General features: G+C 46.0%; 1 protein-coding gene across 1 annotated transcript in view; it reads right to left on the bottom strand.

Annotated features, from left to right (window-relative positions):
* Positions 1–15129, bottom strand: part of LOC106609150 (SLIT-ROBO Rho GTPase-activating protein 1) — a 29601-nt gene that overhangs the window by 6540 nt on the left and 7932 nt on the right. Inside the window, exons 2-11 of the mRNA XM_014207630.2 lie at positions 4750–4945; positions 4548–4602; positions 4312–4419; positions 2939–3001; positions 2094–2285; positions 1826–1954; positions 1422–1643; positions 1192–1293; positions 421–618; positions 212–296 (exon numbers count right to left, since the gene is read on the bottom strand). Coding sequence (XP_014063105.1) covers positions 212–296; positions 421–618; positions 1192–1293; positions 1422–1643; positions 1826–1954; positions 2094–2285; positions 2939–3001; positions 4312–4419; positions 4548–4602; positions 4750–4945 — 1350 coding nt within the window. The remainder of the gene's footprint in view (positions 1–211; positions 297–420; positions 619–1191; positions 1294–1421; positions 1644–1825; positions 1955–2093; positions 2286–2938; positions 3002–4311; positions 4420–4547; positions 4603–4749; positions 4946–15129) is intronic.

The raw sequence follows: 15129 nt of genomic DNA on the forward strand, positions 1-15129 counted from the left end.
GAGATAGCAGTTACAAAAAGATAGCCTTGTTTGACCATCCTGATATCGCAAGCTCACATTCTGTTTCACTACACGGATTCAAGTGAAACAAAACGAGAGCCCAGCGTGGATCAGGCTAACAAAGAGAAAGAAAGAAAGAGAGAGAGAGAAAGAAAGAGGGTAGACCGCAAGAAAGAATCGAGAAAGCAAGATAGAGCGTGGGGTCTCTTACCCTCGGCCATGGCTTTCTTCAGCAGGTCGTGCTTGGCCTGTAGTTTGGAGATCAGATTACTGCCCTCCAGATACTCACGGAACTTCTGTGGACCACAGTCAGAAGAACATACAGCGTTTATTAACTGTACATCTACCTAACTGTCGACATCAACTAGCCTGTGTGTGTGTGTGTGTGTGTGTGTGTGTGTCTCTGAGTGCGTGTCTCACCGTGAAGTAGAAGAGCTCAGTCTCCTGTTGGTTGGCACGGCGCTTGGCGAGGCTAGGTTTGTTTAGGTAGCCGTCCGACACGCTGGACTTGACCGACTCTGAAGAGGGGCTGTGGGTGAAACTCTGGGAAACGTCATAGTCATCCAGCACTGTCATGTCCTGAAGGGTGGTGAGAGTGGCCCCCGATGTCTTCTTCACCTGCGGGTAGGGGAAATAGAGTTAGACCAAAGTAGTCGCTCACAGATTGTGTGGTGTATGTGTGTGTTCATGTACTTGTGGATATGAGGTTTGAGCGAGTGTGTGTCTTAAATCTGTACGGTGCAGGTGGTGTGTGAGAGTGTTTATTTGTGTATGGTAATTACGGTGTGTGTGTGTGTGTGTGTGCTGAGACATGCAGATGCAGCTCATTACTCCAGTCTTCATCAGCACTTCTGTGACCTTCAGGGTTAGATAACAGCTGCCCTCCCATTCCACAGCAATCCATATACATACTGCTCAACCGTAATACACACTCTAAAAACACACTATAAATAACCCAAAAAAGCTCTAGCTTCAGGGAACGAAAATGGTTTATTTGTAAGTCTACATCGGGCACAAAATCAATCCAACCCGACCTCCCTCTCCTTCGTCCCACAGCATGTGGTCTGAGAGTCAACCAAACTACAACACAGCACACTGGAAAACTGTATATGTCTGGTCTCACCTCTCCAGCAAAGCACACTGGGAAACTGAAGTACATATGACTGTGTGATAAATGTGTGTGTGTCTCACCTCCTCGTTCTCGATCTTCAGGGTAGAGAGGCGTGACTGGAGCTGCTGCAGCCTAGATGTGAGCTCTGCCTGCACCTGTGGCTGGGCAGCTATCTGGGTCACCTGACAGGAAACAGGAACAACACACAGCATGACCGGGCGCCTACCTGGGCGGGGGGGGGTGTCACTGTGTGCGCGTACGTCTGTGTGTGAATCCGTGCTTGTGTGTTTTTGCACTTCTGCGCACTCACGGGGTCCCCCATGTGGGGCTGGAAGCTGAAGCGTGGCGGGGGGCAGAAGGCGGTGGGGTAGAGGCCCAGCAGGCGCTGTCTGTCTCGGGCAGGATCCAGGCCCTCTACGGCCCCCTCCAGTACCTCCAACCCTGTCCGCCTGGAGGCCTCCAGACTCAGCTCTGCAGACAGGTAGGTCTTCAACGCACGACTCAGACTGGAATGGTACCCCAGGTCACAACACTGAGGGAGGGAGGGAGGAGATGGTAATGTGTTAGAGAACGACACACCTAACACTTTTTGTCAACACTGCTTAGGTAATAGTGAAATCTACTGAATCGGCTTGTTTGTGTGTGTGTGTGTGTGTGTGTGTGTGTGTGTGTGTGTGTGTGTGTGTGTGTGTGTGTGTGTGTGTGTGTACTCACGTCTATGATATCGGGCAGGTCGTGGATGTAGTATTTGAACACGGAGGAGTTGGTGGCCTCCATCGTCAGAAGGTACTCGTTCCTGGCCTTCAGAGACTTCAGCTTGTTCTCAGAGTACTTAGCCTTCCTCTGGAGAGAGAGCGACAGAGAGAGGGAAAGAGTGGGAGCAGAGAGCGAGAGAGAAGGGTGAGGAGAAAATAAAAGTTAGAGACTTACATTTTTTTATGAACGCAGGAAAGGAGAGGTTGTCCCTCAAGGGTCTCTGTACCTTCTCCCTCATCTTCTCCATCTTGCGGGCGGCGTTGCGTCTCTGGTGGCGTTCCTCTATACGCATGCCGAATAGCGGCTCCACCCCCCCGCCAGGCCCCACTTTGCCAACCCCCACCTGACGTTCGGCATCCCTCAGCTTGGTTTCCGCGTTCAGCGTCTCCCCATGGTACATGTGGTATGTCTTCATCACCTAGCAACCACAGCCCACAATGCATCCATCTGTCAACAACTCTGCCCAGGCAAATCATTTGGGTCGTGTTCAGAAGGCACTAATGGACGGAAAGGTTTTGACATGGAAAGCAGAAAGAATGCTCCTCATTGAACGAGTCCAGGTAGTACCTCCTCCGTTTGAAAGTGTTTTCTCCTGTTTCGTGCCTACTGAACATGACCTTACTGCTCATACCACAGTCACCTATAGAAATGCACCTGACAAATGTTGCCCACCGTTGACAGTTGCACCCACCCTAAACCTCCCTTCACCCTGTGAGGTTAGGAACAGACCTGTCCCCTCTAAGTTCTTGCTAGCTCATGTGCTTATTTATTTACACCAGAAGCTTTTAAGGCTGCCAAGCCTTCACTTAACTAAGCTTAACGCTCAGCAACTTTCCTTTGCAGCATTTTACTGAAATTACAAGAATTGGTAGAGCACAGAAAAAGTTACTCATTCCTCAAAGTTCACGTTGCAATGTTTAAAATGAAAGTGTGTCCGTTTTTGATGACGTGTTGTTTAAGAACAGGAAAAGTGACAGTAAAAAAAAAAGCTTTCAACTCCCTAAAGTTATATGTTTAATGGAGACTGTCTGTGTGTGTGTGTGTGTGGCAGTTATAGATGATGTCACTTACGGTGTAGAGTTCATTCAGGAGCTTCATCAAGTCCTCCTGCAGCTGAAAGGTGATCTCTTTACTCTGAGAGAGGAGGGAGGGGAGAGGAGGGGAGCAGAGTGGGTAGACGAGAGAGAGGGGGTATGGAGGAAGAGAGAGAGGAGGAGAGAGATATTTCATCAACACAGTGGAGAAGGGAGGTCATCACTGCAAATGAGAAACGTTTCATAATCCGATAAAGAGGGCATATGAATAAATAAATACATCCACAAACGGATGAATCCATAAATAAAACATATAGTGGCAGGAGCCGGGCTGTAGCTCCTAGCTCCTGTGTGTGTGTGTGTGTCTGAGTCCTCATGTATTAAACAGCTCCTTCCAGTTTGGGAGTTTGACTTATAGCATTCTGTACAGCATTAATATTGCATTAAGCCAAATGACTCTAAAATCCCAGAATGGATGAATCCCATTCCACTAGCCTTCTCACTGTGAGGCGGACCAGCTGAGCCGGTCACCATGGACACCAGGCTGTCAGAAACTCAGCGTTGTCATGGTCACCAGCCGGTGTCATCCTCGGCTCACTCACAGTGACTGACAAGTGTCATCTGTGTGCTAGAGCTTCATACAGGGGCGAAACTTTCACTAGAGATGAGGGACGGGTGGGGGGCAGCAACCAGTTTTATCATTGGAATGATATACAAAACAAGGCAAGGATGTGCTTTAGGACCATGCGGACGCCTCCAAGCGGTTGGGTAGGCAGTTGAGTGTTTATCCGACTGTAAAAAAAAAAAAAATGTAAATAAAAAAAATTATATATATAATTTTTTTTTAAATAAATAACTTTGTCCCCCCACTTTTAATATCCAAGTTGCGCCCCTGGCTTCATAAGCAGTTATAACACAGTTACGAAGCCTCTTTGTCTAGGTGTACTGTATGTATCTACAAGCTAGCAGGTCTCTCAGCACTTTAGCTCTCATTAATAAAACAGGAGCCACAGAGATATGAATAATGAACATGATGAGCTGAACTCGGAAGGGGTGTGTGTGTTTAACTTGTTCTACAGTACTCGGAGGCAGGCTTCTCTAAAAATACACGGGGGGAAATGTGGACCTTCTGTACTTTTGATTAAAACCCATCAGGTTAATTCTTTGTGGCTCCTTTTATAGCTCCCTCTCAAACCAAGAGGCTTCTGGGAAAATACACAGGAGGAAATATGAGCCTTTACTTTTCCTTAGAAAACATTAACTCTTCTGGTCCTCTTCTTGCTCCCTCTCATACTAACAGACTTGTCATCGAAGCTATTAAACCCTCTATTCCCTTGGGAAAGTCATCTTTGAACGCTGACCCCTGATGATCTGTGACACATGCATGAGAAGAGGCTGTGATTGGCTCACTCTTTTGAGCAGGCGGGCGGAGTCGTCGCTGATGTGCGTGAGGCGGGTGATGACGTTGTTCAGGTAGAGGTCACTGAGTGTGGCGTGGTCCTTACTCTCCCTTCTCACCTGAAGAGCGAGATTATTCAGGCAATGTAAGCACATGATCTCAGGCAACTTTTTAATGAAGAGAACCAACATGTCAGCAATATGTGCCTTCAGGATGGAGCACACATGCAAACAAACAGATTCATTACCTGGTTCAGCAGCAGGTACCAGCAGTTAACTGGAGACAGCAAGTTCTGGTCCTTTCTGTAGGAGAGAGAAAGATCGGGGAGGTTGTACTCAAATCAACACAAACATAAAGCCACTGTTTACACATAAACCCATATGAGCTATGCACACACAAATAAGCAGTTTGACACACACACACACACACACACACACACGTCCTCTTACTTGTACTGCTGGTGGTCCTTGGTGCTGCGTGTCTTGGCCATGAACCTCTCGGCTAGTTTCTCCAGGTTCCTGGAGTACTCCGTCTCGATCTCAGCCTTCTTCCTGAAGAAGTCCTGCAGGTCCTGCAGCAGCTGCACCCTCATCTCTGTCTGCTGTTCCAAACACCGCTGCTGCTCCACCAGCTGGGCACGCACATCTACACACAGATACACTTATAATCAGATATATACTGTATACACACACATGATACACACAATCAGCGATACATACACATACGATTATGGAAATACACACCACACACACTCAGAGACATACTGTAAACACAATCAGACATGTTTACACACTTCCCTGCACTGACATGGACACAGAAATACATGCACACACCCTAAACCAGACCTCCACAGACAAACACAATTATTTAGTTACACAGACACCTCTAGTAATACACACTCACTAACAGATGCAGACATAACACCTTTGCAGAGTACTGGCCCATATACTAATGAATTGATTTCATATTGTGTTTTTCACCAGGTCTCAAAGCCCTTTACAGATGACGGGAACACCGCTCTTCATCACCCACTAATGTGTAGCTAGGCACCCACCTGGGTGATGCACATGGCAGCCATTTTGCATTAGAACACATGCTCACTAGATAATCCACTATCACAGTGGGGAACGTGCATGTCTCTGCACACTTACGTGCATGCGTGTGCAAACACACACACACACACACACAAACACGAGAGCATGCGTGACTGGAAATCAGATTCTTCACGCTAAAGGCCATGACATTATTCTATTGGGATCTTTATGAAGCATATCTGCGCATGCACACCAGTGTGTGTGTGTGTGTGTCAATGTCGATGCGGCAGATATGAGCTCTGTCTTCACCTTCTTCGTCACATGGTTCACACACAGTGTGTGGTTGCCAAGACAACAGGTAGTGAAGTGGAGAGGGTCCCCTGGAGATTGGTGTGTCTGCGTGTCCATGTGTGTGTAAGAGAGACCGTGTGAAAGGGAGAGACCAAGATAAGGAGAGAGGAAGAAAATGAGGAAGGGAGAAATATAGAATGTATGTGTGCGTGAGAGAGAGAGGGAGTGGAAGAGGTGGGGGGGTTATCGTTGTGTATTCTCTGCCAGTCCTCTCCTTCCTGTGTCAGATACAGTTGAAGTCGGAAGTTTACATACACCTTAGCCAAATACATTTAAACTCAGTTTTTCACAATTCCTGACATTTAATCCTAGTAAAAATTCCCTGTCTTTGGTCAGTTAGGATCACCACTTTATTTTAAGAATGTTTCTATGTCAGAAAAATAGTAGAGAGAATTATTTCTTTCAGCTTTTATTTCTTTCATCACATTCCCGTGAGTCAGAAGTTTACATACACTCAGTTAGTATTTGGTAGCACTGCCTTTAAATTGTTTAACTTGGGTCAAATGTTTAGGGTTGCCTTCCACAAGCTTCCCACAATAAGTTGGGTGAATTTTGGCCCATTCCTCTTGACAGAGCTGGTGTAACTGAGTCAGGTTTGTAGGCCTCTTTGCTCTCACATGCCTTTTCAGTTCTGCCCAAAAATGTCTATAGGATTGAGGTCAGGGCTTTGTGATGGCCACTCCAATACCTTGACTTTGTTGTCCTTAAGCCATTTTGCCACAACTTTGGAAGTATGCTTGGGGTCATTGTCCATTTGGAAGACCCATTTGCGACCAAGCTTTAAAACTTCCTGACTGAGGTCTTGAGATGTTGCTTCAATATATCCACATAATTTTCCTCGCTCATGATGCCATCTATTTTGTGAAGTGCACCAGTCCCTCCTGCAGCAAAGCACCCCCACAACATGATGCTGCCACCCCGTGTTTCACGATTGGGATGGTGTTCTTCGGCTTGCAAGCGTCTCCCTTTTTCCTCCAAACATAAAGATGGTCATTATGGCCAAACAGATCTATTTTTGTTTCATCAGACCAAAGGACATTTCTCCAAAAAGTACGATCTTTGTCCCTATGTGCAGTTGCAAACCGTAGTCTGGCTTTTTTATGGCGGTTTTGGAGCAGTGGCTTCTTCCTTGCTGAGCAGCCTTTCAGGTTACGTCAATATAGGACTAATGTTACTGTGGATATAGATACTTTTGTACCCGTTTCCTCCAGCATCTTCACAAGGTCCTTTGCTGTTGTTCTGGGATTGATTTGCACTTTTCGCACCAAAGTATGTTCATCTCCAGGAGACAGAATGCATCTCCTTCCTGAGCGGTATGACGGCTGCGTGGTCCCATGGTGTTTATACTTGCATACTATTGTTTGTACAGATGAACGTGGTACCTTCAGGGGTTTGGACTTGTGGAGGCCTACCATTTTTTTTCCCTGAGGTCTTGGCTGATTTCTTTTGATTTTCCTATGATGTCAAGCAAAGAGGCACTGTGTTTGAAGGTAGGCTTTGAAATACATCCACAGGTACACCTCCAATTGACTCAAATGATGTCAATTAGCCTATCAGAAGCTTCTAAAGCCATGACATAATTTTCTGGAATTGTCCAAGCTGTTTAAAGGCACAGTCAACTTAGTGTGTGTAAACTTCTGACCCACTGGAATTGTGATACAGCGAATTATAAGTGAAATAATCTGTCTGTAAACTATTGTTGGAAAAATTGCTTGTGTCATGCACAAAGTATATGTCCTAACCGACTTGCCAAAACTATAGTTTGTTAACAAGACATTTGTGGAGTGGTTGAAAAACGAGTTTTAATGACTACAACCTCAGTGTATGTAAACTTCTGACTTCAACTGTAGATCCCTCGCTCTGAAACAGCACAACCACTGAAGTGTGCACTGCCATGCTGACTGTGGGATTGGTGTGTGTGTGTGTGTGTATATTTAATGTGTGTGTGTGTGTGTGTGTGTGTGTGTGTGTGTGTGTGTGTGTGTGTGTGTGTGTGTGTGTGTATAATGTGTGCGTGTTCTTTTGTTATTGTGGGCAAAGGATGCGGTCCAAGATGACTCCTTAGAGACAGCCGCTCTATGAGAGAGATGGAGGGAGGGAGGGAGAGAGGGATTTGTATTTATTTTATTTAACCCTTATTTAACTAGGAAAGTCAGTTAAGAACAAATTGTAATTTGCTGAACAGGAAGAGGAAGCTCATCCTGGCTCATTTCCATGACAAACAGGTCCAAGGACACAAGGGCAGACACACACACACACACACACACACATAAGTGTTGGCATTGGCCACCAATTTCTTCCTTCAGTCTCACAACCACACACTGCTGTGAGTGCTCTCTCTCAGCTCTCCTTCTTTGCTTCCTCCATCTCTTCCCTCCTCCCTCTCTCCTTCCATTCCCTTCGTTCTCTCCCTCCTTCCCTCCCAGGCATGCAGATGTGGGGTCAGTAATCACACACATGCAGACACAGGCAAAAAAAGAGCTGCTTGCAGAAGAGCTCACTTTCATAGGGCCCCCCTCCTTCTCTCTCTCTCTTCCACTCCCCTTCCTCTCTCCCCTTCCCTCTTTTGCACTTATCATTCAGGCTTATATGATCCAAGCCATCACTTGATGTTACCAAACATAAAAAAAAATGCCTCATATCTTTGCACACAGAGACCGACAGCCAGACATTAGCACTGTGAAATACATACAGGTCAGAATACCTGGGTATACCTGGGCTTCAGATCAACACTCAACACTCACTGTGACATCATCACGTGAGTAGAACAGCCCCCCTCATAAACACAGTTGCCCCTGACCAATCACAGGATGGGGAGGGAAGGCAGACTGCAAATCCACATAGCGACAATTCAGATACATACATGTACCTCCGCTAAAACGGGAGAGAGCAGCAGCAAAGCGGTGCTGTATCTTTAAGTGGTCATTGTAATGCAGGGCATCCCCAAGTGTGTTTTGGCCAGCTGCCAGACTGGGATGGGCGCACACACACGCGCACACTCTCTCTCTCTGGTGCTCTCATTAAATCTAATCACTCAAATTCACTGTGTCGATGTCGATTCAGTGTGTGTGTGTGTCTCTACACCAGGCGGTGTCAGAGGAAGGCCCTAAAAATTGTCAAAGACCCCAGCCACCCCAGTCATAGACGGTACCGGAGTGCCAAGTCTAGGACAAAAAGGCTTCTCAACAGTTTTGCCCCCAAGCCATAAGACTCCTGAACAGGTAATCAAATGGCTACCTGGACTATTTGCATTGTGTGCCCCCCCCCACACAACTCCTCTTTTACGCTGCTGCTACTCTCTGTTTATCATTAAATCAAATTTTATTGGTCACATACACATGGTTAACAGATGTTAGTGCGAGTGTAGCGAAATCTTGTGCTTCTAGTTTCGACCATGCAGTAATATCTAACACGTAAACTAACAATTTCACAACAACTACCTTTTACACACAAGTACAAAGGATTGAATAAGAATATGTACAGTGGGGGAAAAAAGTATTTGATCCCCTGCTGATTTTGTACGTTTGCCTACTGACAAAGAAAGGATCAGTCTATAATTTTAATGGTAGGTTTATTTGAACTGTGAGAGACAGAATAACAACAAAAATATCCAGAAAAACGCATGTCAAAATTGTTATAAATTGATTTGCATTTTAATGAGGGAAATAAGCATTTGACCCCCTCTCAATCAGAAAGATTTCTGGCTCCCAGGTGTCTTTTATACAGGTAATGAGCTGAGATTAAGAGTGTGCTCCTAAAGGGAGTGCTCCTAATTGCTGCTTGTTACCTGTAAAAAAAAAATACACCTGTCCACAGAAGCAAATCAGATTCCAAACTCTCCACCATGGCCAAGACCAAAGAGCTCTCCAAGGATGTCAGGGACAGGATTGTAGACCTACACAAGGCTGGAATGGGCTACAAGACCATCGCCAAGCAGCTTGGTGAGAAGGTGACAACATTTGGTGCGATTATTTGCAAATGGAAGAAACACAAAAGAACTGTCAATATCCCTCGGCCTGGGGCTCCATGCAAGATCTCACCTCGTGGAGTTGCAATGATCATGAGAACGGTGAGGAATCAGCCCAGAACTACACGGGAGGATCTTGTCAATGATCTCAAGGCAGCTGGGACCATAGTCACCAAGAAAACAATTGGTAACACACTATGCCGTGAAGGACTGAAATCTTGAAGCGCCCGCAAGGTCCCGTGCTCAAGAATACATATACATGCCCGTCTGAAGTGTGCCAATGAACATCTGAATGACTCCGAGGACAACTGGTGAAAGTGTTGTGGTCAGATGAGACCAAAATGGAGCTCTTTGGCATCAACTCAACTCGCCGTGTTTGGAGGAGGAGGAATGCTGCCTATGACCCCAAGAACATCATCTCCACTGTCAAACATGGAGGTGGAAACATTATCCTTTGAGGGTGTTTTTCTGCTAAAGGGATAGGACAACTTCACCGCATCAAAGGAACGATGGACGAGGCCATGTACCGTCAAATCTTGGGTGAGAACCTCCTTCCCTCAGCCAGGGCATTGAAAATGGATCGTGGATGGGTATTCCAGCATGACAATGACCCAAAACACACGGCCAAGGCAACAAAGGAGTGGCTCAAGAAGAAGCACATTAAGGTCCTGGAGTGGCCTAGCTAGTCTCCAGACCTTAATCCCATAGAAAATCTGTGAAGAAAGCTGAAGGTTCGAGTTGCCGAACGTCAGCCTCAAAACCTTAATGACTTGGAGAAGATCTGCAAAGAGGAGTAGGACAAAATCCCTCCTGAGATGTGTGCAAACCTGGTGGCCAACTACAAGAAACATCTGACCTCTGATTGCCAACAAGGGTTTTGCCACCAAGTACTAAGTCATGTTTTGCAGAGGGGTCAAATACTTATTTCCCTCATTAAAATGCAAATCATTTTATAACATTTTTGACATGCGTTTTTTTTCTGGATTTTTGTTGTTGTTATTCTGTCTCTCACAGTTCAAATAAACCTACTATTAAAATTAGACTGATCATTTCTTTGTAAGTGGGCAAACGTACAAAATCAGCAGGGGATCAAATACTTTTTCCCCCCAATGAACATATAAATATATGGATGAGCGATGGCCGAACGGCATAGGCAAGATGCAGTAGATGGTATAGAGTACAGTATATACATATGAGTTGAGGAATGTAGGGTATGTAAACATTATATAAAGTGGCATTGTTTAAAGTGACTAGTGATACATTTATTACATCAAATGTTTTATTATTAAAGTGGCTAGCAGTCTGATGACCTTGAGATAGAAGCTCTTTTTCAGTCTCTCGGTCCCAGCTTTGATGCACCTGTACTGACCTCGCCTTCTGGATGATAGCAGGGTGAACAGGCAGTGGCTCGGGTGGTTGTTGTCCTTGATGATCTTTTTGACCTTCCTGTGACATCAGGTGGTGTAGGTGTCATGGAGGGCAGGTAGTTTGCCCCCGGTGATGCGTTGTGCAGACCGCACCACCCTCTGGAGAGCCTTTCGGTTGTGGGCGGAGCAGTTGCCGTACCAGGCTGTGATACAGCCCAACAGGATGCTCTCGATTGTGCATCTGTAAAAGTTTGTGAGTGTTTTTGGTGACGAGTCAAATTTCTTCAGCCTCCTGAGGTTGAAGAGGCGCTGTTGCGCCTTCTTCACCACACTGTCTGTGTGGGTGGACCATTTCAGTTTGTCTGTGATGTGTACGCCCAGGAACTTAAAACTTCCCACCTTCTCCACTACTGTCCCGTCGATGTGGATAGGGGGGTGCTCCCTCTGCTGTTTCCTGAAGTCCACGATCATCTTCTTTGTTTTGTTGACGTTGAGTGTGAGGTTATTTTCCTGACACCACACTCCGAGGGCCCTCACCTCCTCCCTGTAGGCCGTCTCGTCATTGTTGGTAATCAAGCCTACCACTGTAGTGTCGTCTGCAAACTTGATGATTGAGTTGGAGGCGTGTGTGGCCACGCAGTCATGGGTGAACAGGAAGCACAGGAGTTGGCTGAGAATCAGCGGGGTGGAGATGTTTCCTACCCTCACCACCTGGGGGCGTCCCGTCAGAAAGTCCAGGACCGTGTTGCACAGGGTGGGGTCGAGACCCAGGGTCTCGAGCTTAATGACGAGTTTGGAGGGTACTATGGTGTTAAATGCTGAGCTGTAGTCGATGAGCAGCATTCTTACATAGATATTCCTCTTATTCAGATGGGTTAGGGCAGTGTGATTGCGATTGCGTCGTCTGTGGATCTATTGGGGCAGTAAGCAAATTGGAGTGGGTCTAGGGTGTCAGGTAGGGTGGAGGTGATATGATCCTTGACTAGTCTCTCAAAGCACTTCATGATCATGGAAGTGAGTGCTACGGGGCGATAGTCGTTTAGCTCAGATACCTTAGCTTTCTTGAGAATAGGAATAATGGTGGCCCTCTTGAAACATGTGGGAACAGCAGACTGGGATAGGGATTGATTGAATATGTCCGTAAACACACCAGCCAGCTGGTCTGCGCATGCTCTGAGGATGCGGCTGAGGATGCCGTCTGGGCCTGCAGCCTTGCAAGGGTTAACACGTTTAAATGTTTTACTCACGTTGGCTGCGGTGAAGGAGAGCCCGCAGGTTTTGGTAGCGGGCCGTGTCGGTGGCACTGTATTGTCCTCAAAGCAAGCAAAGAAGTTGTTTCGTTTGTCTGGGAGCAAGACATCGAGGTCCGCGACGGGGCTGATTTTCTTTTTGTAGTCCGTGATTGACTGTAGACCTTGCGTGATCGAAGCAATCTTGAAGCGTGGAATCAGATTGGTCGGACCAGCGTTGAACAGACCTGAGCACGGGCGTTTCCTGTTTGAGTTTCTGTCTATAGGCTGGGAGCAACAAAATGGAGTCGTGGTCAGATTTGCCGAAGGAATGGGCGAGGGGCTTTGTATGCGTCGCAGAAGTTAGAGTAACAATGATCCAGCATTTTGCCAGCCCGGGTCGTGCATTCGATACGCTGATAAAATTTAGGGAGCCTTGTTTTCAGATTAGCCTTGTTAAAATCCCCAGCTACAGTAAATGTAGCCTCAGGATATGTGGTTTCCAGTTTACATAGAGTCCAATGAAGTTCTTTCAGGGCAGTCGAGGTGTCTACTTGGGGGGGATATACACGACTGAGATTATAATAAATTATAATCTCCTGGTAGATAATGCGGTCGGCATTTGATTGTAAGGAATTCTAGGTCAGGTGAACAAAAGGACTTGAGTTCCTGTATGTTGTTATGATCACACCACGACTCGTTAATCATAAGGCATACACCCCCGCCCTTCTTCTTACTAGAGAGATGTTAGTTTCTGTCGGCGCGATGCGTGAAGAAACCAGGTGGCTATACCAACTCTGATAACGTATCCTGAGTGAGCCATGTTTCCGTGAAACAGAGAATGTTACAATCTCGGATGTCTCTCTGGAAGGCAACCCTTGCTCGGATTTCGTCTACCTTGTTGTCAAGAGATTGGACATTGGCGAGTAGTATACTCGGGAGCGGTGGGCGATGTGCCCGTCAACGGAGCCTGACCAGAAGACCGCTCCATCTGCGGCGCCGTTGTTTTGGGTCGCCTGCTGGGATCCGATCCATTGTCCTGGGTGGTGGACCAAACAGAGGATCCACTTCGGGAAAGTCGTATTCCTGGTCATAATGTTGGTAAGTTGACGTTGCTCTTATATCCAATAGTTCCTCCCGGCTATATGTAATAAGACTTAAGATTTCATGGGGTAACAGTGTAAGAAATTATACATAAAAAAACAAAATGCTGCTTAGTTTCCAAAGAACGCGAAGCGGCCATCTCTGTTGGCGCCGGATACACTCGTATATGCATAGTCACTTTAACTATACATTCATGTACATACTACCTCAATTGGCCCGACCAACAAGTGCCCCCGCACATTGGCTAACCGGGCTATCTGCATTGTGTCCCACCACCCACCAACGCCTCTTTTACACTACTGCTACTCTCTGTTTATCATATATGCATAGTCACTTTAACCATATCTACATGTACATACTACCTCAAATCAGCCCGACTAACCGGTACTGTTGTTTTTCACTGTCTTTTTACTGTTGTTTATATTTCTTTACTTACCTTTTGTTCACCTAATACCTTTTTTGCACTGTTGGTTAGAGCCTGTAAGTAAGCATTTCACTGTAAGGTTGTATTCCTGTTGTTGTTCGGCGCACGTGACAAATAAACTTTGATTTGATTTGATTTGTGTGCCCAGGGAAGAGCCTGTGCATTCAGAGTTCATCAGTGACAAAAAGAGCACAGCAGGAGGGAGATGAGTAGACGCAAGGAGGAAATTCTCTTCTATGAACTCTTGAGTTCCACTCAGCAATGTGTGTCTGTGTGTGCATGGCTGAGCTGAGGATGTATTCGTGACCTTTCCTGATCAGAATACACACACACACACGTCATGCCATTTCAGTCCAAACTCTCTAACCGTCATCTCCATTTCCTCCTTTCTCTTTGATATCAACCTGCAGGGACATCACGCTTTTTCACAACAATGTGGAGTTCTTTCCTGTGAAAAGTGAAAGCCATTTCCTTTTCTGAGATAAGTGATCATGAAGGCACTGCAGGTGATAAAGTCAGAATATGTTTTATGTGCTCTGTGGTGCTGTGAGAGAGCATGTGAGGGCGAGAGAGTAAGAGAGTTCATCCCACACAGCCCTACAACATGCCCATGTAATTATGATGGGTGTAGAGCCATGTTCAGTGTATGTGGCCTGGCAACCATCTTGGTTGGAATATCCTACTGTTCTGTGTGCAGTCCTCAGTATAATAATAATAATAATAATAACAACAAATTACTTTTGTATAGTGTTTTTCATAGAAGCTCAAAGCACTTCAAAAGCAAAAAACAAACAAGCAATATATAATTTCAGGTCAACCGATAGAGGCCAAGTCTTTGAAAGCTGCATCCTACGAAGATGGTGAGTGTCAGTTCATGGGTGAATGGAGAGAGCTGGTCAGAGGGTGGTGGATGATTGTTATGGAGTCCGCTGATGATCTTGTAGAGGGCGTCTTACACTTGGACCTGAATGGCGCCGGAGGAGATTTTACGGGCTCTTAACCAATTGTGCATTTGTTCGCATTATTTGCAACTTATTTTGAACATAATGTTTCTGCCACCATCTCTTATGACCGAGAAGAGCTTCTGAATATCAGGACAGCGATTACTCACCTTGTTCTGGACGAAGATTTTTTCTTTAACGATTCGGACGTGAAGGATTTACTTCAGACACCCGACAAGGCCCACATCCCCGTCATTCGCAGGAGAAAGAGACATCGGGGACATAGGTCGGGGTGCTTTGTAAGGATCCGATAGCAAGTGGGTGATCTGCCTCTACCATCAGTCCTATTAGCTAACGTACAATTATTGTATAACAAAATAGACAGCTACGATCATGAATATCCTACCAACGG

The sequence above is a fragment of the Salmo salar genome, chromosome ssa07 (assembly GCF_905237065.1).
Source record: "Salmo salar chromosome ssa07, Ssal_v3.1, whole genome shotgun sequence".
In the NCBI taxonomy this organism is placed as follows: Eukaryota; Metazoa; Chordata; class Actinopteri; order Salmoniformes; family Salmonidae; genus Salmo; species Salmo salar.